Below are 23,238 nucleotides of genomic sequence, written 5' to 3'. Positions count from 1 at the left end.
TTTACATGCACGGATGAGCAGTATATGACCTGTAGCCCTGTCATTCTGCTCTTTATCAGAAAATGATGCGATTGTGTATAAAATGGATTGATTCCTACACATACTTTCAACATTATGCACCCTTAAACCCACCCAGGGGTGAAAGTAAGCACTTAAACCTCAGTAAACCGTGAAAAATGTCATTTTCTGGATACTTGCTCCATCTACATGATACCTCAAAAATCACAACACAAACTTGTTTTCACATAAACCATGTGTAACATGTATAATATCTCATAATTGCACAGAAAAAACTTTTCCATCTTTAAATAACTCTTTCTGGTTTAAGATATTTTTCAAACAGTCTCTAAAACCCAGGATGTAATCAAAGAATAGTCTCCCCCTATTTTGTGGACCAGGTGGTACATCCCATCTCTCCTCCTCTCCCTTGCTCATTCTCCTCCCTCTTGCTCTCAGTGTCCTCCATCTCTTCGCTTTCTCTCATTTTCTTATATTAAGGACATTCTCACTTCCAGAGACCACTGCAGTTCCTCCTTTTTCTGTCATCCTTGTCATCTTTACAGAGCTGTTGGACAGGTATGTAATTCCCATATTTTTCCTCTCATCACATCACTGCAGGATTTAGTAGGAAGCATTTTTTGTAAAGACAGCCTACGTTCTGGAAAGTGCTAGCTGCTATGATACACTCATAATTTCAGCAGTGCATATTTCGCTTCATTCTTTTTTCGCGTTTGCATTTTCACTGATTTCCTCGCAGTCACCAATGGCCTTATTCTCTCCTCCATCTTGTCCTCCATTTATAGCACAAATGACTCATGCAGTTTTTACAGTGAGAAAACAGAGCGCAAGACAGAGGAAGGGCTCTGTTTTGCTCTCTACATGTTATTGCATCTGGATTACTTTCTTGTCTTGATCAAAGAAATAGAGATTCAGTTCTGGCTATGTATACGCTCTGCAACTGCGGTACCTTTCCCTCTTCCTCCATTACAGATCTAGCAAATGAAAAAGCTTTACACAGGAAGCTGTTGTAACATCATTTTTATCAGTGGAGGTTATGTCACAGCTGCTGTGACCAAAATAAACAATTCCCTTGTCCTCTGAGCATCGGACTGTTCCCATCAATGTCATCTTTTTCCAAGGTCACATTTAAGGCCTCACTGCCACATGACTGCTTCAGTGCTGTACAGTGATTCGTGGATTTCATGGGCTCGCTCCTATGTCAGTGTCTCTACATTCAGCAGAGCAGATAACATGAACATGAGCCTAATTTAGAGGGATCATCTGGCTGTGTCTGTTTGCTGTTTTTCCTCAGTGAAGCAGCACAAAGCTGACCTTATAAAGACTCCTGCTGACCAGACCACACCTCTGTCCCTGAGTCCATGGAAGCCAAGGCCAAGACCGGGGCTCCAGCGCCCAAGGCGGCATCCAAAGCAGAGAAGCCGGCAGCCCCACGCAAGTCTGAGCCTGCCCCTGCAGCCCCCGAGCCTGAGCATCCTCCTCCCCAGGATGGGGCAGCAGAAGCTGAAGCAGCAGCGGCAGGTGACGAGGCTGCGGCCTGCGGCACAGACTCTCTGGAACACCTGAAGCCCTTTCTCATTGGTGGTGCTGTTATTGCTGCAGGAGCCATCTTGTTGGGAGTGTTGCTACTGGCGAGGAGAAATTAAAACCAAACCATTATCTCAAATTAAAGTATTTATTGGTTGATTAGTTACAGCATCATTGCTGAGTGGTTCACAGACTATGATGGTACACATGGGGGATGGGGAGCCACTGTGCAACTTTTATTTTTGACCTGCTTTCACTTGTAGTGAATTGAAACCATTCAAGTTTTGATCAAGGCTGTATATGGAGCGTAATTATACATAGTATATGCATGAAATTGCTTCAGAATCGCATCTGAATTGTAATAATCTTTAAAAAAACTCACACTGTAGTACTGGGCTTAAAAGCCTAAACTCTCTAACAATAACTTTTCCAACTGCTTTATCTTGTTTAATCCAGTTTGCACAAGTATTATCACGAGTTTGCAATATTTGTGCAGTCTCACACTGAAAATGAGCTTGGTTCACTTTGCTTAAAGATCATGAAAAACTGTATAAACTTCATAATGCTGAAACTTATCAATATTAACACTGGCTATCAGAGTTCTAGGTTTTATTTTATTTTCAAATATGACGATTGAAAGAGTATGCCTGAAAAACAGGTGGGAATATGCATTGTGATGTATTGCACATATTTTGGCTAAATCATTGCCAAAGTGAAGGGATTTGCTTTCTCTTTTATCCAAGTACCAGAGGGGAGACACTGAATCCCTGCATATCTAAAAACAAAAATCTGATGATGAACAGCAAAGTGCAATTTAAAAATATCAACTTTTTCTGAGAAAGAAAATATAAGCATGCAGTGGTTTAGGAATGAGATGTAGAGGATTGTTGAAGATGCAAGTATGTTGAAAAGAATAATAGTAAAGTTAGCTATTGCTTTAGAATAAGAGAGTTTTATTTTACTGTCAAATGATGTCACAAATCAATAACCTTTCATGTCGTACAACAACAGCCACAGTTGTGCTGGTTTAATCTGTTTACATCCTACAGTCGATGTAGCTGTAGCAGGCTGAACAGCCATTAGTGTTGCAGTATCGGGTTTAAAGCCTGCTGCCAAAACATTAGAGTTGTTTCTGTCTTCACTGTGTTCCCCTTATGTGGTTTTAGGAAAAATCCTCATTTTTAAAACCTCATTAATAACTCAGTACAACTATAATGTAATGACAGCACCCTAGGCTGCTAATGCAATGAAAGTAGGTTGTAGATGAACTACTGTTGTGTAGTTTACTCAAAGGTAAAAAATGTTGACTAGTCACGATGTTGATGCTGCACACACTCAACTGTACAGCTGTACACAATATTGTCCACTCATATGTAAAGCTCATGGAGACTTTGCATAAGTAGATAGCGGAAAGACAGCTGACACACACCATTACTTGATTTTTAGTTGTAAGGGTGAGTATGAATTTTACCACACATTACTGGCCAAATATATTGTACAAACATAGCACATTCACCATATTCAACACCCCAAACACATCCAAAAGATAGTATGCCAACACCAAACAAACTTCACCTCACATTGTACGATACAGTTTACCAAATAAAAAAAAAGAAAAATCCTATTTTCATAATTTCAACAGCGTATAAATGCAATAATTCAGATAGGACTCCTCATTTAGCACATGTGCTGTAGCAAGTTAAATTACATTAAAAATGTAATAAAACTGTAGAAGATGATGTATGATGTTATTGATGGCAATGACGGCGATGTAAGATGATGATGATGGAAATGGTTATGTTTTTTCATGATGACTGTAATGATGATAATGATGGGTTATGATATATTTTTGATATATTTCTAACATATTTTCCTTCTGCACACTCCCCTCTGCCCCCAAACGCCGAAATGTAAAATGTAAAAAAGAAAGAGGTTGTAATCTTACCTTTATTAAAGTCAGTGAACCAGTGAACCAGTGAGTACTTATTTTTTAATAACTGCACTCTTATTTAAAATGAATTATAATTTGGCATCATATAGTTGAAGACAGAGCATCAGATCTATTAATCAATTGGAGGTGAAAATGTTTTTCAGTTAAACTCATCAGCCATTTGAGTTTGCACAGACAATGTAATAATTAGTTACATTTAATAATTATAATTGCATGCAATAATTGCATGTTAGCATGCTGAAACACCCTCTTCAGTTAACCCTTTAGGAATTTTGGACTAAATCTAAATTTTATTCTCTGTACTCTGTGATTAATGTTCAGTGCTTTTTGTTCCTATATCTACATCTCCAATTTTGAAATACAGAGCACAACTCATACTGCCATGCTGACAATCTTTAAAACTTTTAGATTTGGTTATTTTTATGTTTAAAATGTGACTGAATGGCCCTTATAAGCTTTTTCTAAGCTTCAACAAGATTTTTTAAAAAGTACAAACCTCAAAACTCAGCTGAAAACTCATATTAAATTATATTTAGGGGTGAACTGTATTTAGTTATTTTTCACAACAGTTTGTGATTTAACTTGAATCACTCTTTAATAACCACATGTGAGAGATACTTGCTAAAATATTTACGTTTGGTCAGTGTCTGATGTTATGTGGGTATTTCTGCCCTCAATAATCAATATGTATAGTGACCTACAAAGCCATTATCGATCTGCTCTACTGTGCTCTACCTGAAGACCCACAAAGTTTCTTTAGTCTTGTTGATAAGACTTCTACTCAGGAAGAAGCTGTGTGAACTTTGCTAAACTTTTAACCTCCCAGCCGATGTCTTTATGATTTTTTGTGTATTCTCAAATGAATACACAAAAAAATCATAAAGATACTGGCCTAGACTTGCCATGACAGGTGTAACAACAGTTTTTAATAAAGCATGCATGGTCTGTAATGTATACTGTCACACTTCTGAGGTCTACATAGCCAACATAAGTAACGATTGCACTCATGGCAGGATGATTTGTTTGGTGGCATCTGCCAACTGTCATTCTACTTAGCATAGTTACAATGTGACAGCTTTGGGTAAATAACTTGTGTGCTAGCTTTACACTCAATTGTCTTTTCATTAGTTATAGCTTGTTAAACCTAATGCAGTCCAATACCACATCCTAACTGTTTTAAAGAAGGTGTTAAGGCTGTAGTTGAAATGTACGGAAGCCCTAAAGGGCCATGCATTCATACATTTTATTTCCTCCGTTTTCCTGTGATAATGAGTTAATTTCATTTGTTTTCTCGAGATTTCAAGTTATTATCTCGAAATAACAACTGCCGGTTTCCCGAGATAATGGGATAATTTTCTCGAGATCTCGAGATAATGAAACTTTGTTTTCCGAGATAATGATATAATTAATTCAAGATCTCGAGATAATGACTGTGATATGATAGGCCTGAGATTTCCATCACACACAAGTGGCATGGCATGCTGACCAATGGGTTTCTTGAACACTACTGTAGGTAAGTCTATTCCTCCGTTTGTTTTGTGCATTTATGCTTTCTATACTAAATTAGTTTTTGATGAAGGGATGAATGAATGTTACAACAGCTCAAGATCTCAAATTAATTATATCGTTATCTCGGGAAAACGGCAGTTGTTATTTCGAGATAATAACTCGAGATCTCGAGAAAACAAATGAAATTAACTCGTTATCACAGGAAAACGGAGGAAATACAATGTATGAATGCATGGCCCTTTAGTACGGAAGCCTTAAAGGGCCATGCATTCATACATTTTATTTCCCCGTTTTCCCTGTGATAACGAGTTAATTTCATATGTGTTTCGAGATCTCGAGTTATTATCTCGAAATAACAACTGCCGTTTTCCCGAGATAATGGATAATTTTCTCGAGATCTTGAGATAACGAAACTTTGTTTTCCTGAGATAACGATATATTTAATTCGAGATGATTCGACATCAGGCTCACTTAGATTGCGCCGCCGATATAGCTGAAGCCTTGCTAACTGTCCTTTTTAGATTATGCACACTAATGTGTATATGATCTGTAATAGCAAGGCATAATGCTATTTCAGCCTGTGTCAGGCCTTGATTGAAAAGATATGTGACGCGGTGATCGATATGCTCCTGCTCCCCTGACATTGCTACACTGAATGATGTTTCCTGCAATGATTTAATATACTACACTATCCTTTTGTTTTCTCAAGATCGAATTAATTATGTCGTTATCTCGGGAAAACAAAGTTTCGTTATCTCGAGATCTCGAGAAAATTATCCCGTTATCTCGGAAAACGGCAGTTGTTATTTCGAGATAATAACTCGAGATCTCGAGAAAACAAATGAAATTAACTCGTTATCACGGGAAAACGGAGGAAATAAAATGTATGAATGCATGGCCCTTTAGGCCTTCCGTACTTTAGATCCATCCTATCCAAAACAATGAGTGCGTATTTGGTAAACACTTCAAATTTATTACCAGTTCACCTTTGTGGAAATAACGCTTTTATTCTGAAAGATTTAGACCGGAAGTCTTTCTGTTGTTGAACCTGGAGAAAACGAGGGAAGCTGTCAGAACTCTCCCGCAGCTAATTTCATTGGGAATAACATAACATTAAAGCTTTGGGTATACTAGATTGGCGACGGTGAGTAAATACAAGTTGTCATTATTGTAGACTTTGTGTTTTGAACGGCGAATAACACAACATTACGTAAACTCGTGGCAACATGTAACTAGCGGCTGTTGTGCTAATCGCGTGGCAACAGATCTTAGTGCTAGCTTGAAATTCCACTATGGGATTTAGCTAACGTTACATATTAATCCGCTGGGAAAAACAGCTTTAAAACCCTTCCTGGTATAGAAAATACTGTGAGTAAAGACTTACGTTGGGTTAATCTTTTCAACGAAAACACACCCATTGAAGTTTTGTAGCTACTACGTAGAAAACATTTAGCTAGCTAGCATTGCTAGCTAACCGACAGACGTTACCACAGCTCTAGTTATTTCCGTTCGTTTTACTTCTAAACGTGTACATACATCGTTTAAACAGGTTTATATGATAACCGCATTGGTACTTTGGTATGAAAACGAATTGTTTTGCTAACATGAATCAACCAAATGATGCTAACCAGCTGAATTAGCCAGCATTACATTATACACTTAAGTGTGAATGTGAACAGTCTCGTGTGCCTCTGTTTCCAGGTATCCGACAATGATCATCCCTGTCCGGTGCTTCACATGTGGGAAGATCGTGGGTAACAAGTGGGAGGCATACCTCGGCCTACTCCAGGCTGAGTATACAGAGGGGTGAGATGAACATCTTTCGGTTTCTGTCATTCTGCTGGCAGTAGTGGTTCGTGGAAATGTAATAAGGCTTAGCTAAGAAAACCAAAACAATGTAACTTGTCATGGGTGAAGCTGTGCCAAAAGACTCTTCTAGGAAACAGTCAAGCAGAAGTACAACACAGAAACCTTTTAGCCTATTCAGCTGTCACAAGCCATGTTCATTTCATCCAAACTTTCGAGCTGTCTACATTTAGACACGAATAATAGTGATTACCTGAGGTCATTTAGGCTGCGATCCTGCAGTAATTTCCATGGCCTTTACTTTTACGTATTCATTCGTGATTTGTATGCCATGCATTAGGGCTAACATTCCCTCCTCTCTCCCTTTTAAGTGATGCCCTTGATGCCCTTGGCCTGAAGAGATACTGTTGTCGGAGGATGCTCCTATCTCACGTGGATCTTATTGAGAAATTGTTGAATTATGCTCCGCTGGAAAAGTGATTTGTAACTGGCCACCTTCAACTTCTGCAAGGACTTTGTGGGGCTGTGGCATGGACAGATTCATGTTATATTATTGATGTGTGACAACAAACGCTGACTACAGTGAAGACTTTTTGAACAGTTATTTGTGCACAAATGTCATGTTTTTTTTTCTAAATAAATCTATAAAATGACATTCTTACTTTGTTACTGGTTTATCTATTTATCACAAACTTTTCTCCAGAACTATGAGGTGAAAATGAGCTCTCTCTTGTGTGTTGGGTCAGTGTGCTCTGCATTAAAGCAAAGCAGCACCTCAAGTCATGGAGAAAATTACCGCAAGTAATTTTACTTAATCTTTGCACCAAGATCAGACACACTGAAAACTGAGTTAACCAAAGACGAGTTTATAGTGTCTGTCTATTACTGTCCCAGATACAATGATACAAGTGTAAGAATGATCAAGTATTCAGTCACTGGGGTATTTTTTACTGCACTGACAATACCATTTTAGTGATGTATAAAAATCGAAATTTAGATAATTATTAGATCATCCATGAAGGTCAAACTCAATAGTTACTAAATAAGGTGATACTACAAACTCCGAAATAGTTTTGATATATTTTTCTATACAAACAAGCCATCCTTGAGGGGAATAAGGTTGCCAGACAACTGAAGCAAGAAAGGTAGCTTTAGAAGGGCTCTGAAAATATAAACAAAGTAAAACAGTATAAAATTGTTCAGTTTTTTTCCAGTCGTGAAAATCAAGCAGTGACGATTTTTCTCCTTTCTTAAAATTTCTTCTCAGAAACTACGAGGGTACCTGCGACCTAAAAATTACCCAAAAGTCTGAGGAAATGAAACACAAGAATTATATTCTCAGGGAATGTTTTTTTAATTTGTAATTTAATACAAAAGAAAGTGATGAAAACGTTACACTACATTACATAAGTTAATCAGAAGTGTTCCCGTGCATGCAAGCATTGGATCGCATGTCCCAGCAACAAGTCTACAACCACATGTTTTCCTTAAAAGTCCCAGTATGTACAGATGAACGGGGAACAAATAACAGTACACTTTAGGCTTTTGGAGATACATCTCACATTTGATTCCTCCAGAATTTATACAGTTTGATGCTGAAACAAAAAGTCCTGTCTTCAGTCTGCTTCACAAATCGATCAGCCTGGGGAGAAAAGAAGCATACTTTCAGAGCAGCATTTACACAACTGTGTGGATTGTACTGGCCAGCAGCTGAGAGGATGCGTCTAAATTATCCTCATAACAGTTTGTTGTGACATTTTGTGCAGTTACTGTGATTTAAAAAACTAGAAAACACTATAAACCTTTGTATTGACTGAAAAGCTTTCTTAAATGTATCACTCTAAAGTTCTGCATATGCTCCATCTCATTATGTATATTATCAAGTTATACCCTTGCCAGGTCTGTTCATACACACAAACCAGGAGACAAAATGTGATGATGATGATGAACGGGTTGCTGACTTTTAACAGTTCATTGCACAGTACAAACTTTGTACTAAAAATAACTACTTCACCGACCTTCAGTTCATAAATCATAATCTGTCAAAAAGGTTTGGGATGTGATGAAATGGCATGTTCTTTTAACGGTTTATCCAATAGAGCTTAAAACCTCTAATTCCCAGCAATCTGCACTTTTGAGCCATATAAATAAATATATGGAGGAATATAAGATGCATTATTGAAATTAATCAAATGCTAAAAAAAATGATGATCATTAGGTGATTTAATATATATGTTTACAAAACTTATTTATTCAGTCACAATGACAAGATTATTTTAACTAAGACTTCATCACAGTGACTTTGTGAAATACAAGATGAAACACTTTCTATCAGGTTTGTTGAAGCATTTAATGAATGTTTTGACTTTTGCTTTGATCCAACATCTGTAGTAAAGTTATTCAATAAGTGTAACTTAATTCTGCATTATTGGGGTGACTTAACAAGCAAGCTAAAGGATGTTGTGTGAGAGACACTAACCAGCACCAGTATGGCTCTGTGATACTAGATTCCTAAAATTACATTAACAAATCTTTGGGCAGTCTCTTCTGTTGTGGTCTTAATGTACTTCAAAACACTAAAACATTTTATGATGTACAAGAAACCCAACAATAGAACTGATGATAAAACACATGCCAAAAAATGAAATGGTCTGGTGGATGAAAAAGTTTATAAATAAGAGGTAAGCTTACCAAGTTAGCGATATCGGTCTCTGTGCTCTCTGTGGTCTCTATGCTCTCTGTAATCTCGGTGCCTTTCCCGTTCTCGTGAGCGTTCCTTGTCCCTCTCCCCACTCCAGGAGCTTTCTTTGCGTCTTCGACTTTCCCAACCAGAGGAATCTTCTCTGTCACGTTCTCTATCACGCTCCCGCTCTCTGTCACGACCCCGGTCCCTATCCCTGTCCCTGTCCCGGTCTCTTTCTCTTTCTTCATCCCCAGAACGACTGCTGCTCCTGCTGAAAAATGTGTATATTTGATATTTGTGTGAAACAGACTGATAAGAAGAAGCAGCTTATGCCACTTCCATCCTTTGCTTCAGTTTCTGCATAGACAACAAGATCCATCATGACACATAATTACATTAACTAACCTGTAGCCGTAGTTGCCCTGGATAGAGACGAGACAGTCTTTGAGTGAGGTGACCAGGGCTTGGCAGCGTTCATCTCCAAACACTCTGGACTGCTTTATGATGGCAATGGCAGTTAAAAGAGTCTCCATGGCCACCCGCAGGTCTCCTGCATTAGCAATTGCACAAATCAGTTATAAGTGAATGTTGCTTTATGTAGTTAAACACCCCAGAGCTCACATTAACCCCCACAAAAAGTCTGGACATCAATCTCAGCAATTGGTTCTGATTCACCGTATTCCATCACAAACCTTTGACAGCCAATTACAATTTGTTTCACCCTGATTAGATTATACACCTTACACTGTCATACCATACCATGTATTATTTATAACAACACAAGCATTGCATTTGCATTCAGGTGTATTCTGTTTACATTTATTGTTGCTAGCCATTAGTTTGTTTAATCAGCAGTGAGGAATATGAGAGTCTGGTATAAGGTGAAAACCCTTTTCAAACATCTACATTCGCCTCAACACAGACATCCAGAAAAAAAGACTATGCTATAATGGTTTCATCCGCTATTTGAACATCTTTGCCACATTTTATTGTGAACTCTAGGATCTTGAAAGCTTCATGCCTGTCTAAATAAAGTCTAAGGAACCATCTGTAGACCTCTGAGATAACAACTGTGCCAAAGCACAGGATCAAGCAAAAGCATGAATGTTGACAGTAGCACACTGGGCTCATGTAAAACCAACACGCAACACTCCATCAATCAAGTCTTAATGGTATAAAACTCAACTGAGGCCACTCTGTACCTTGAGTTTGCCAAGAAGGTAATAAACAGACTCTGACTGCCTACTCTTGTACATTAATGCCATGCGCTATGTCAGGTGAAAACCACAACTACCCATCAACTGACTACTATAAGTCCGTTGAAGAAAGCTGCACCTGAACACACAAAACCTGGACTGGAGTGGGACTCTTGACCACTTAAGTTTACAAGAGAGAATTTAGGTATTTCCTGTTTTGTCAGAGCGCTTCTCTCTGGTTTGACAAATCAGAATTTAGCAACATTTGAATTAAACATGATGACAACTGTGGGGTTTTCTGCTTGTGTTGCCAGGCCACTGTCTATCAAATCTGATCAAACCAGAACCACATAGTCCTGATGAAGCAGATTTAGTGAGTTGTTGAGTGTTACGCAAAAAATGACAACTACAGATAATTATTTCCAAATGTTACGTTTTGATTTTTGCTTATTTAGCCATGTTTTCAAAGACATTATGTAACTAAAGTAACAGTTCACTGAATAAAGGGTCGGTGTACTTATGTAAATGGAAAAGTATTCTACTATTGTAAGTACTGTTTAAGATTTCAATTTCATATCCCATAACAACAAAAAATACCAGTTAATGAGGCTAAATTTATTTACTTTCCAGTTCCATTGTTAGAGAAGTGAGGAACAGCTTTTTGTTGATATTTTTGCCACATGCCTGTCAGTCATAGGTAAGAACCAGTTCTTTCTCCACATGGCTTTTTAAGTTCTGTGATGTTTCTTCCACTTCACTGAATCTGATCATCGGGTGTACTTACCAGCTGTTGCTCCAGACACAGCCTTGGTGATAGCAGTGCTGGCAACAGCTCTGTTTCTGTTCATCAGCTCCTCAAATTCTGGATCTGTACGTGTGTGTCTGAAAAATACACAGTTGTCATGGACAGAATTATATAAGCATCACAAGTTATTACTAAAAATGACCGTTAATTGCTATGGCAAAGATGCTGAATAACAACGTGTTATATTATCCATAATATGTTCCATGTGCTTATTTGTTTGGGTATGTCTATTCTGTTTTATTCCTCTCTGTGCCTTGGTATTTTGAGTTTCATCTTATCTCACAAGAAAAAAAAAATACTACTGTTTATGGCTTGCAAAAGCTGTAAATATAAAAGGGTCTCACTTTTGTTGGCTGTAAGCTTTGCTGCTGTGACCGTCTTGTGCAGGGTTGACCAATGCTGGATTTGTATGCAGACTGGGAGGTGGTGGGCCAGGAATATGAATTGGAGGAGGAGGGAACAAAGGGGGTGGCAGTGGTGGAGGGATATTGGTCGGCATATGTGGGAAGAGAGGAGGCGGCCGACCAAGGAAAGGGCTGGGTAATGAGGGAAACCTGTTTGATGGAAAAAGTGGAGGTATAGGGGGAGGGCTGGGCTCCTGCGATAATAATGAGGGAATCTTTTCCAAAGGCTCCGGGTCGTTTGGGTCTTTGGATTGTGCACGCATGGGTATACCTGCAGAGAACACATTGTTTTTGTGAAAATGACATTCATATTGATAATTTGCAGTATAATGGAAAATCAACAGTATTTTCTCAACATTGTGATGCTCTCACGTTTATTAGCTGTGTCCTCAAACATGGTGAGGTTCTGGCGAGTGGCAAAGCGGCAGTCTATCCTTTCCCCATGGAGTTCACAGTGGGGTACTTTTTCCAACAATATTTTTAATGACTCTTCTGAGGTTACTACCACTTCTGCATATCTGTATTATAGAGTAGAAGAAACAAAATAGGTGACTACTAACACAAAGTCATACAAAGCTTGGATAAATCAAACACAAACTTCAAAGATTTCTCTAGATTGGCAGCCACTCACCCTCTTGACTGGCCATTAATTCTGTTCTCAGCAAATTTGATGTCTATCATGTCCATTACACCCAACGTTTGAGCCATGCTAATGAGGTCCTTATCAGATGTCCACTGGAGGTAGCAGCAGGTTTTGGAAAAGGAGATGAAAATATGAGAGGAGGGTAGATAGTTACTTGTGATATTGGTAAATAGGACCTGAAGAAACAGACATTGAGCTTGAAATGTATCTAGTAATGAGTGAAACTTTACTTTGTTAAGGAGAGATTGTTGAGGATATATTTTAGAATAAATAGAAAATATTAGGATACACCTAATTTAACTTTGGGCCAAATGTCAGTTTGTGACAAGGCCTTTGAAACAAGTTGTGTTGCTAAAGACTCTTGAGAACAAAGGAAATTCATTACATGTAACCAGGTTTATCAAGGTATTTAGTTAGCTATGGACAGGCCGCTGGATGAGCTTGAATTCTACTTTTCATTGGTGCTCTTTTTAAGGCAACTCAAGGCATAATCTATTGCATTAACAGAAGCCAGTACAAAGCAGTCCACTGTGGATCTTTAGTGAAATAGAGAATGTCTTGCCATTCCACTAAATAGTGTTTAACAATCCCCCTAAAACTTGCATTGTATTAGTTTAGGAAAATCCCATCGTGGTGTAAAAGAGGTCCACATTTGAAGACATTCTAAGAAGCGTTTGAAGGATTTATGCTGCGTCATGAAAACAGACAACATACTACAACAGTGCCAAATGTATAAACAAATGGCAAGTCTGGTGGATTGTTTGATTTGACTTTTATTGAAATGAGATGACTCTACAGATGACTCTGTTTTGACTGAGTGAGGTAGTACATAATCACATCCAAGATATTTGAACATGTTTATTGAAAACAAAGACAGAAAATGTACATTTCTTTAAATGTGTAATTTGTCAAGTCTACCTTCACATGTTGCAATCTTATTTGTATGTTGTTTCATGTTAAGCTGTGTTATGCATGCCCATGTAGACATGTAAACATGAAATCAACATTAACACAAAGAAGGTGGTACTCACCCAGGGGAAATTTCCAATATATAAAGACAGCCTCCTCAGTGAATTTCCTGCTTTTTTACTATTCTCTGTTGTTGATTTAGCCTTCTCTTGAGCTGATGTGTCCTTTGGAGCCACCGCATTTGTAGTAACTTTCTTGTCCTGATTGACTGCCCCCGTCAGAACTGCATCATAAAGTTCATTTGCTTCAGCAATTCTGTCCAAATCCTGTGTGGGATAGAAAGAAAGCAACACAGGCATTATATACTGTCACCCTGTGAGTCTCAGATGTGTGCAGAGCATCAATGAACAAAACACACTGCCAGGGGAAATGTAAATACAAGCAAATGCAGCAGCAGGAGGCAGTGGGGAATGACAGGGGATTGTTCCCATATTTTCTGAAAATGCCCAAATACTACAGGAGTTTTGACAGAACTTGAAGTAAGCACAAACACAAAAACAAAAAAAGTAAGTATTGAACTCCTGCTTGATTCAGTTTATTTTCTATTGGGGGGATACCTGAAATTGTCAGAAAAACTATAACAACAAAACTGGATGAAAGTACATTCACTTTGACTCAACTGACTCAAAGGCTGAAATAAGTCTCAAACATGGGAACGTATGACATCACAACTTCACATGAGCATGTAGACTTTTCTAGATTTGAGTGATACCTGACGCTATAGATGCCTGAATGACAGAACGTGAACTATGTGAACGTGTTTTATTTTGGTTGCAAATACGAGTGCGAACCCATCAATAGGTCCCCATTCAAAAAGAGACTGAAACTCTGAATATAAGTGATCACTTCACAAATGAGAAAAGTGCATTTAAACTCCATCAAAAGGTGCAGACAACTTTACATCTCGGATACACCACTGTAATGCTCTCATTGATGCATCTGCAGCGGTGCAAAAACTATGTAAACTTCAGACTCACTTCATCGGTGTGATTCAGATCACCGTAAAGATCTATGAGATCCGTCTTGGAGGTGCTTGGTCCAGCTGCAGGTCCTGCAGCAGCCATCCCGCGGGCCTAAGATGATCCAGTTGATGGCTCTGCAGCCAACCTAGTTAGTCTTTTGTTTTTTAGTGTAACTACGTGACGTTACACGCTGCAAATTACCACTACCAGTAGCGTTACACGTAGCTAAATATCAGTGCATACCGACAACAAGTGCATTGTCAACATCGAAGCATTGTTGTTGTCGTTCCGCCTTGTTTCTGGCGACAGCTAACGTTAAACAACGTTCCGCTCGACACCGCTAAAATAATACCGTTACTAGCTAAAACCAGCTATAAAGACCAACCGAGAACACAGGCGGACATAACTCAAGACATAATGTGTTAATGAACACTTTGATAACACATGCACGGTCTTTCGTGTATGAATGCTCATATAAATGGCTTCGGACTACTATGGGTTCGCTCTTTGATCTGCTAATGCTAATGTAGCTAAGCGTTCAGTACGTGAACATTTTAGTCCGTCAGGGATATGTTACCGGCTTACAACATACAACATTCGGTTCCTAGGGTCGAGCCCCTTCAAATTCTAATGCGAGGGAATGTGTTAAGCCAACGCACTGATTATATAAATTATCTGAAAATATTCAAATTAAATAATAACACAGATAATGTTTTTTGTAGCTCAACAATACCGTTACCTTAGCGTCATGTGCGCGCTGTTGTGTATCCGGTCCCACCTCATTAGTGTCCCGGGTGCTCCTGTGTGACGTGAACTGCTTGTGTAAGCTCACTGTTATGTGTTTGACATTCAGACATCACTAACATTTCTTTCCACGGCGAAGGAGCAGCTCTTAGCTCAACTCCCAAAGGTCCCAAGAAAGAGGGTTAAAATGCTGTCGTCTATTGTTGCAAAAAGAGTGAGTAATGTAGTAAACGTTGCATTTATTTCTACATTTCTTGGTTCAAGTTTGAACGCTACGCCGTCTGAATGTTAGAGCTCTCCGAGGACTTTCGATAGCTCTGCCTTAATTTAATTTATTTAGTTTAATAATACGATGTAGCAGCCTATTAATGTTGCACATGACTACTCGTGAAAGCAGCTCAGTCTTTTGGTGTTGTAGTGTTTTCTGGAACAGTTTTACAAAGCAGGAGTAGCTAAACAGGTGTACAACAGGGCAGCGTGTGATATTATTACATAACTCTCCTCTGTTTCGATCCCTGTTTATGTCTGTATCGATAAATTGATTTTAAATCTAAACTTAGTGAACTTCAGGTTATATATTTGATGGAAGAGACTGTGAGCTCCATTAATAAAACGAAGAGGTAAAGATTTAAAGAAGAGGCGTGGTGTTAGGATACATTATAAATGTAACTGAGCTTCTTTCTCAATATTTTTTCAATATTTGTTTTGGGTTTTTTTTTTGCAAGTCAGCCATTATCTAAATCCAAGCCAAAAACAATGTCTTCTTCAACATAAGATAGGATATATCACATGTACTGTATCTGCCTTATCCTAAGTATCTTAAGGAATCAATGGATTGAGCAATATAAAGAATAGTAGAGCCTGACCGATTACTGGATTTATATGATATCGATATTGGCGGGTTAAAAGTTCCAATATCAATTTACTGGCCGATATTATCGGGCCGATATTCAGCATTTTCATATTATCCGTATCTGTGATTTTTCCATTAGATTGCAGATAAAATAAACTTCATTTAAAATGTGCTACTTTGGCTCTGATGCAGGATCTTCTCATTCAGTGTACCACCCACAACACTATCTGATTGGTAACACATCGCAATTAATAGCCTGTGAACACTGAACAATTTGAATCTGCAAAGTAACCAGTAACTAAATGTATCAAATAGATGGATGTAGTGCAGTTCAATCTCCTTGATTTCTACGACCCTGAAAAAGGCATATCGGTCAATCCCTAATATACATAAAACATGTAAACACAATTTTGCAATGATCCCTCAAAGGTGCTTATTAAACACTTGATGAAAATAAAAATACAATCATTAAAACCCTTAAATTAAACTCATTATAAGCCATTAGCTTTATAAAATTAGAACATTCAAGACTCAAAAGTCACCTTCATTGAGTCTACATAAAGCAACATTCAGACATGCACCTTGTTACATAAATTTGAGGACAGATAAACATATTGACCTAATGTTTGAATAACGTTGGATGCTTTAAGGTAAAAGTCCAAATGGTAATACAAAATAAAGGCAGTGTTTTAGAAGGTAACTGGGACAATCAGATGTAGTGAAACGGGGATATATCAATTCAACAACAGCACTGCCTTTTTTAACTGACTTTAAATAGATTACTCAGTTATTAGTTTAACTCATCACATTTATACGATGATACTGTAGAAAAAAAGACTACTCAGTATTTGTTCTAACATGTATGTTTGTTGCGTGTCAGCTTGTAACAGGGTTGTGCCAGGCAGCATGGAGACCAGCGGTCACAGGGCTGGTATCATCTCGTGGTTACCGTGGAGATGCACCAGATGACACCAGAGGTGACCTGATTGAGATCCCTCTGCCTCCTTGGGAGGAGAAGCTCAGCGAGCCCATTGACATCAAGAGGCGCCGCCTGCTGTATGAGAGCCGCAAGAGGGGGATGTTGGAGAACTGCATTCTGCTCAGGTTGTTAAACTGCGCTGTGTTTGTCTGATCTTACTGTGTTGGTGACATTTTTTTCTTTCATCTCATGTACACACTTTTGAGCAGTGGTACAGCACAGGTGTGTGATCAGTTTTCATGACAAACTCTTCAGGTTTCTTTTGTACAGCTTTCTAGTTTAAGTACACAGTGTTGAATAGGCTGGGGTTGAGGGAGGATGTGGGTTGAAAAATTGGAAAGAGCAGGCAACAGTGAGCTAAATAACACAGCCAATGCTTTTCTGTCCAAAAAAAACAGATTAGGATGATTAGAGATCTGTGTAAAAAGTCTTTTAGGATATGAAGGTTGTGGTTCTTTGAGCGCCACCAGATGGATTATACAAATATAGAATAACGGGACACTGACAAGGGATTAAAACCAGGAGGAGGCATTGACGCGATGTGAAGGAGCCCAAAAAAGAAGAAGCTCCTAGCATGCAGCCCATTCACCAGCTGCTCAGATAATTAACAGTACAACTACAACTTTCTATTTAAAGTAAAGACTCAAATGAGTTCCCTGTTTCTCTTGCAGCCTTTTTGCAAAGCGATATCTGAACACAATGAGTGAGAACCAACTGCTGCAGTACGACAGACTGATTAATGAACCAAGCAATGACTGGGACATCTACTACTGGGCAACAGGTGAGAGAATAGTTCTTTTTTCTTTTTGACGAGTTTCCCCTCAAAAATGTGAAATTGCCTGTAAAGTCTCATCCAGTACAGTAGATGTAATACATTAGAGCAAATCAGAAGTTAGTGAGCTGGCAACCAGTCAATAGACATTTCAGACACTGAAGGGAATTTGGATATACTTTAATGGTTTATATTTGTACAAATTACAAATAACAAATATTTGGTTTGACTTGTTGTTTTGTGTTAAAAGCAACTAAGAAATCAGGTATTCTAATTTTATATTCAGCCTGTAACAAAATATGGCAGTCCAGTGGGTATAATAATAATAAAAACATTTTTTTTTAACTGGCAATCATTTGTGGCTGCTGATGCCGAAATAATGAAATCCCAGCTGCGCTTATAAATTAACTTCATTGCTGATGCTGTTTTTTTTCTTGTTTTGTTTTGTTTTTTATACCTTTCCTTTTGGCTCAGACTTCACCCTGGGATCTAATTCACTGTCCCAATTTGACCTACTATTTTAGTCTTCTGATTTCCTCTTAATTTGATTCAATTACGTGTCTGTTTTGTTGTGCATAACAGAATCAGAGTGAGAACGGCACAGATCAACACATCCAGTTGGCAGCAACACTCTTGAAAACCAAACAAAAAGCAGTTGCAGGCAATCTGACGTTACTGAATTAAATAACTATGGTTATTAATTGATGTGGTTTCCATTTTAAAATTAATAAATGAGCCCTTTATTGTTGAAGATGAGGGAAACATTAAAATGAAGGGTTTCTTACTCTTGATCACAGTTGCCTTATCCAATTTCCAGAAATGAAACAAATATAAATGTTGATGTGCATTTTCTTTTTTTATTATCATCAGGAGGGAAATATCATGTTGAATCAGCCTACGTCAGCCTTTCAGATTTACGTTGTCAGCTTGTCCTAAAATAGACCACTGTGATGTCAGAAGGGCTCCCCTCTGTGTGCTCATTGCTCTCCAGCCATCTGCCTCATCATTAATCCTCTCGCTTAAAATAAAGAATCTGAAATCTCACTTTAATTATTTTTATTTATTTACACACATAACATTAGATAAAATGAGATAATCAAAAGATAAGAGATGTGTGAGAAGAGGTCAGAAAAGCCATCAGGCTTGTACAATGGACCTCCCCTCCCTTACAGAGAAATAAAAACAATAAAAATCAATATAACATAATTTTATAATTATAATATTAAAAGTTTCTAAAGGATGGTGGTAGAGAAAAAGGCAAGAACAAATATTTGTATATGAACACACATCTCATTTGAATAGTTGTCATATATACTGAAACAATGTTCAGATTTCTGAAAAGGGGGGTAGAGGCCTCATTATTTAAGCTTTAATGGTCATAGGTTGGAATCAGAAAATTAATTCTGTTGTCTTTTTGCTTACAGAAGCTCAGCCTACCCCTGATGTTTATAAGGGAGAGGTCATGGACATGCTGCAGGAGTTCACAAAGAATCGAGACCATGAACAGAGGTTAGATGCGCCCAGCTTAGAGTACCTGGAAAAGGAAAGTCAATGAGGTCCATGGCCCTGTCAACCTTCTCAGAGACTCATTTTTGGTGGAGCGCTGGGGGAAATATCAGTGTCATAACCCACCTGAAACATCCTTCAGAAGTCAGCTGTGTCTCTCCAGTAATACACAGCAGAGTGTACGAAATATTAAACATCCATGACTGCAGTACATCTCTCTATTCTCACCATGAAAGCCTCTGTGCGCTGCTTCCTCTGTTATTATAGATTTGTGGAAGCTGAGGGACGTTTGCAGACCGGGAAAAGTCCAATGCAAGACAATATTTGGAAGGTTTTCTGAATATGTTACATTAATTGTATTGTAAATTTGTGATTCAAGAATGTAAATGTAAACTGTGAGATACATACTAAAGAAGTCAGCTTTGATAAATAGATAAAAGGTGATTCTCTGTTTCTAAACTACACAATTGAATAGAAATGCATTGAGTCATTAATTAGCGTAGCATGTTGAACTGTCACAGTTTGGCTCTTTTCAATGATGTTAATGTGCCTATTACAGACATTATGGGTTATTTAATAAATGTTGATGCTTGGGACAATTCTTTCATTAATATATTCACATATAACAAAGGGTTATAAAACACACTGGAGGTGGCTGTGACTGACTATGAACTTCATTTGTGACATGATGAAGATTGCATTGCCTGCAGTATCAGCTCATTGACACCAGATGGAAGCAGATGACCTTATTTTCAGTGACTCAAATTCAAGCAACTGCTGATCACCTGTAAACCATATACATCTCACATTCCTCATATTTCAAGCAGGATACAATGTGAAAATATCAGCCTACAGCTGGTGTATTTACTCAAATGATCATCTGCTGTGAAACTTTAAAACGGAGGTGCAGCTTCCTTTATAAAACAAAGATCCTCTTAGTGTTGCTTCATTATTGTATTCAAGATGAAAGGGATCTAAGCCATGGGATAAGAAGTGCGTTTTTTAACAACTTTTATGAAAGAAAGCACCAGTGAAATGTTCTCTCAAACCGAGTTTCCAATTAAACCACATGCATGTTTTTGCTTAAAGCCATACCAACAAGGTCATAATACTCTCCTCCACCAGCAGATCAGTGTGTGTTGACTGTGGGGAAAATATCTTGCCTGGCTGTGTGTCATGTCGGTTCAGTGGAACCTTGTACTGAGAGCAGGAGGGAAATGCCCTCTGGCCAGGAGATGTGCACAGAATCTCAAAACAGATGACAAGCCTGCTTGCGTACGCCCATAGACTCGTAATGTACACATGATCCACCGGCTAGGTGTTACACAAACAAGGCAATCCCACAGATGGGAGACGATTGTTGATGTGTCGTTTGTTTCTCATTGCTTTAAAGGGTAAATATGTCGAGTAAGAATCCCAGCCTTCGATTTTTAGTCCTAAAATAGACCAAGGTGATGTCAGAAGGGTTCCCCTCTGTGTTCTTTGCTGCTCTGCCATCTGTCTTGCCATATATCTTAATCAGTGGTAGGAAGTAACTCAGTTATTAAATACTCAATTTACTCAATTATTTACTTTGAACAATTTAACAATGCAATGCTCTAGTTCTGCTGCATTACATTTCAGAGGGAAATATCTTTTTCACTCTCCTTATGTTTTTACACATTTTCGTTATTAGTTATTTTTAATATCAAGATTTACATTAAAGAATACTTGATATGCTTATAAAATACAATTACACTAGCGGTTCCGAACATTTTAGTCTCACGACCCCTTTACAAAAAAGCAGTGTATGATTGGTGCTCTTTCTTGCAGTTCAGATGTCTATTAGTTGTGGGTAGTTAACCAAAGTGAGATTAAGTAAGTCCTGAAGAGGAAAATGATCTAGTATTTCACAAAAAAGAGTTGAAAAGATGAATATAAACATGTAGCAGAACATCATTTTGATTTTTTTCCTTCTCTCCTCACTTCCCCTCAAAATTATCTTGTGACTTCTTGGCTGGGAACCATAGACTAGAATACCTATCATAATGTGGTTTATAGTTCCACTTCAATGGCTGCAGTAAAATGCTGCTTACACATTAATGCCCCTATTTTAATTATCTTATAGCAACTCCATTTTAACACATATCAGTCACAGATTCCATTATCGTGCAAAAGCACATTTGATTATTTCACCCCGTTTCCCCTGTTATGTTGCTGGTCAAACTGGCCCTTTTTAAAGTTTGACAATCTAGGAAAAGTGTTCAAGTATTTTAGCAGTTTGACACGTCTTCTGCTAGCCTTAATTGGTGTGAAAATGATGGTAATGGCACATCTCATATATTTGCTGTTCGGGTCAATTTGACATGGAACCCAAATTATCCCATCTCCTCTTTCTCCCTATTCTCCCTACCTCACCTGTTAAGTGTGAGAAAGTGCAGATGTTATAATGACTTTGATGGGAACCTTTTATCTTCTCATGGGAAAACTGCCCACACGGAGCAGCAGAGGGGCGAGATAGACAAAAGGGTCTCTGCAACATTACTCTCTGCAGCTACATACGGTATGCTCACTGTCAGGGCCTGACAAAATGAGAAACAGAAGCAAAACGTTGGGAGCAACACATTGTTGATCTCAACAGTAAAAAATAAAATAGTCACTATCCTGACGTCAATTCTAATTATGAGATGAGGAAACAACTGTTCCTGTTCCTCCAACCAAGACATTCATGTAAACAAATGGTAAAACGCAGAACTCTTCGTCATCCATATGTCTAGAAAGACTTTCTGCAAATTTCTGATTCATTCTAACCATTCTTTCTAAAACATTGCATCATTAAAGTTTACTTTCAATACAAATCCTTTGAGTCATTTAGATTACAGGTGAAATATGTAAGAATTTTAGTTTAAAACATTCACTAAACAGTGAAACCAGCTAGCCCCGGGCCTGAAAACCTATTTCTCCCAGCAGTCCAAAACTCCTTTGCTAGCAGTGTAAACATCAACACTCCCTCAGTAGTCTGGTTAGCTGCACGGCTAACTGAGCTAACAAGCTAACAGTAGCTACAGTCATGGATGTGTAAACAGAATACAGTTAGCAGCAGTCAGCAGTAACTCTGGTGATATGCTGCCGTCTATTTGTTGGGAGTGTAAATTCAACAGGTGGCCAATTCTTATCTATTACACCTTTAAAATTTCTTATAAAGTCTTATTATAAACTTTCAAATTTAAAAGATATTAATTTAATCTAAAACTGTATTTATATCTAGGATTTTCCAATGTACATTAAATAAATAGTTGGACATGTATTTTTTATTAAAATTAATGAATTATCCTCATGGAACCAGGATCTGTGTGAGGTGAGTAACACCATTGTACTAAATATTGTTTGAATATTTAGTAATGGTTTAGTAATGAGTAATGATTTTTTTTTTTTAAATTATCTTTGCACCAGGTCAAATTGACCCACAAACATTATTGCTGTACCTGACAATTGAACATAACAGGAGGTTAAAATACATGTAACTGCTAATTCTTTGTTGCATTGCTACTTTTGCTAGTAACTCAAGAACTTAATGCAATAAATAAAGCAGGAATTTAAAAAGTTTGAATCAATAGTCACATAATTGTGCCTGTGTAAATGCTCTGCACTACACATGATCATTTATTTGACAGCAGTTGGATGTGATCCTTCCTGGCTGTCACAATTTCCCGCCTTGAAGAAAAAAAAGACACCACCTGTAGATCCCACGTGGAGCAAAACTCACATCTTCATTGCTGTGAGGCTTGTTTAGAGTATGTATTCATCAGTTGCCCACGCACACCCACTGTGCCTATCTGTAGCCCAGCGCTCCTGTCATCCTCCACCGCTGCTTCCTGTGTCGTGACAGCTCTCTGTTTTATCCTCAGCCCTGCCGTCACCCTCTGCTCCCC

General features: G+C 38.1%; 3 protein-coding genes and 1 long non-coding RNA gene across 5 annotated transcripts; 3 read left to right on the top strand and 1 right to left on the bottom strand.

Moving 5' to 3' along the window:
* The first annotated feature begins 504 nt into the window (after positions 1 to 504).
* LOC140994881 (uncharacterized) lies at positions 505 to 3,517 on the top strand. Its single transcript, XR_012178748.1, has 2 exons — positions 505 to 576; positions 1,313 to 3,517. It is a non-coding gene; the product is annotated as an uncharacterized lncRNA (long non-coding RNA).
* A 2,514-nt stretch (positions 3,518 to 6,031) lies between these two features.
* On the top strand, positions 6,032 to 7,466 carry polr2l (RNA polymerase II, I and III subunit L). The gene is made up of 3 exons (XM_073464670.1): positions 6,032 to 6,149; positions 6,707 to 6,811; positions 7,183 to 7,466. Exons 2-3 carry the CDS (start codon positions 6,717 to 6,719, stop codon positions 7,289 to 7,291), a joined length of 204 nt encoding a protein of 67 aa, XP_073320771.1. The 5' UTR covers positions 6,032 to 6,149; positions 6,707 to 6,716; the 3' UTR covers positions 7,292 to 7,466.
* Positions 7,467 to 8,141: 675 nt separating this feature from the next.
* LOC140994774 (cleavage and polyadenylation specificity factor subunit 7-like) lies at positions 8,142 to 14,989 on the bottom strand. 2 transcript variants are annotated; one of them, XM_073464550.1, is made up of 9 exons: positions 14,489 to 14,989; positions 13,574 to 13,777; positions 12,531 to 12,634; positions 12,272 to 12,417; positions 11,840 to 12,170; positions 11,475 to 11,572; positions 9,900 to 10,044; positions 9,503 to 9,765; positions 8,142 to 8,453 (listed from the first exon to the last, which is right to left on the bottom strand). In XM_073464550.1, the coding sequence occupies exons 1-8, from the start codon at positions 14,573 to 14,575 to the stop codon at positions 9,507 to 9,509; spliced, it is 1,374 nt and encodes a 457-aa protein (XP_073320651.1). In that variant the 5' UTR covers positions 14,576 to 14,989; the 3' UTR covers positions 8,142 to 8,453; positions 9,503 to 9,506. The 2 variants fall into 2 exon arrangements, with proteins under 2 accessions (XP_073320651.1, XP_073320652.1); XM_073464551.1 differs by having other exon boundaries at positions 9,503 to 9,762.
* Positions 14,990 to 15,299: 310 nt separating this feature from the next.
* sdhaf2 (succinate dehydrogenase complex assembly factor 2) lies at positions 15,300 to 19,926 on the top strand. The gene is made up of 4 exons (XM_073464553.1): positions 15,300 to 15,431; positions 16,951 to 17,174; positions 17,721 to 17,830; positions 19,246 to 19,926. Exons 1-4 carry the CDS (start codon positions 15,405 to 15,407, stop codon positions 19,374 to 19,376), a joined length of 492 nt encoding a protein of 163 aa, XP_073320654.1. The 5' UTR covers positions 15,300 to 15,404; the 3' UTR covers positions 19,377 to 19,926.
* The last annotated feature ends 3,312 nt before the right edge of the window (positions 19,927 to 23,238 follow it).

The sequence above is a fragment of the Pagrus major genome, chromosome 4 (genome assembly GCF_040436345.1).
Source record: "Pagrus major chromosome 4, Pma_NU_1.0".
Taxonomy (NCBI): Eukaryota; Metazoa; Chordata; class Actinopteri; order Spariformes; family Sparidae; genus Pagrus; species Pagrus major.
This window is presented reverse-complemented; position numbering and strand designations above follow the sequence as displayed.

What these genes read in the sequence shown, in the direction of transcription:
- LOC140994774 (XM_073464550.1), bottom strand. Translation starts at nt 14,575, where the DNA reads ATGGCTGCTGCAGGACCTGCAGCTGGACCAAGCACCTCCAAGACGGAT. An exon ending in ATTAATGGCCAGTCAAGAGG is followed by an intron (nt 12,418 to 12,530) that starts GTGAGTGGCTGC and finishes TCTATAATACAG; the next exon opens with ATATGCAGAAGTGGTAGTAA. An exon ending in TGAGGACACAGCTAATAAAC is followed by an intron (nt 12,171 to 12,271) that starts GTGAGAGCATCA and finishes TGTTCTCTGCAG; the next exon opens with GTATACCCATGCGTGCACAA.
- sdhaf2 (XM_073464553.1), top strand. Translation starts at nt 15,405, where the DNA reads ATGCTGTCGTCTATTGTTGCAAAAAGA. An exon ending in GAGAACTGCATTCTGCTCAG is followed by an intron (nt 17,175 to 17,720) that starts GTTGTTAAACTG and finishes TTTCTCTTGCAG; the next exon opens with CCTTTTTGCAAAGCGATATC. An exon ending in CATCTACTACTGGGCAACAG is followed by an intron (nt 17,831 to 19,245) that starts GTGAGAGAATAG and finishes TTTTGCTTACAG; the next exon opens with AAGCTCAGCCTACCCCTGAT.
- polr2l (XM_073464670.1), top strand. Translation starts at nt 6,717, where the DNA reads ATGATCATCCCTGTCCGGTGCTTCACATGTGGGAAGATCGTGGGTAAC. An exon ending in CAGGCTGAGTATACAGAGGG is followed by an intron (nt 6,812 to 7,182) that starts GTGAGATGAACA and finishes CTCCCTTTTAAG; the next exon opens with TGATGCCCTTGATGCCCTTG.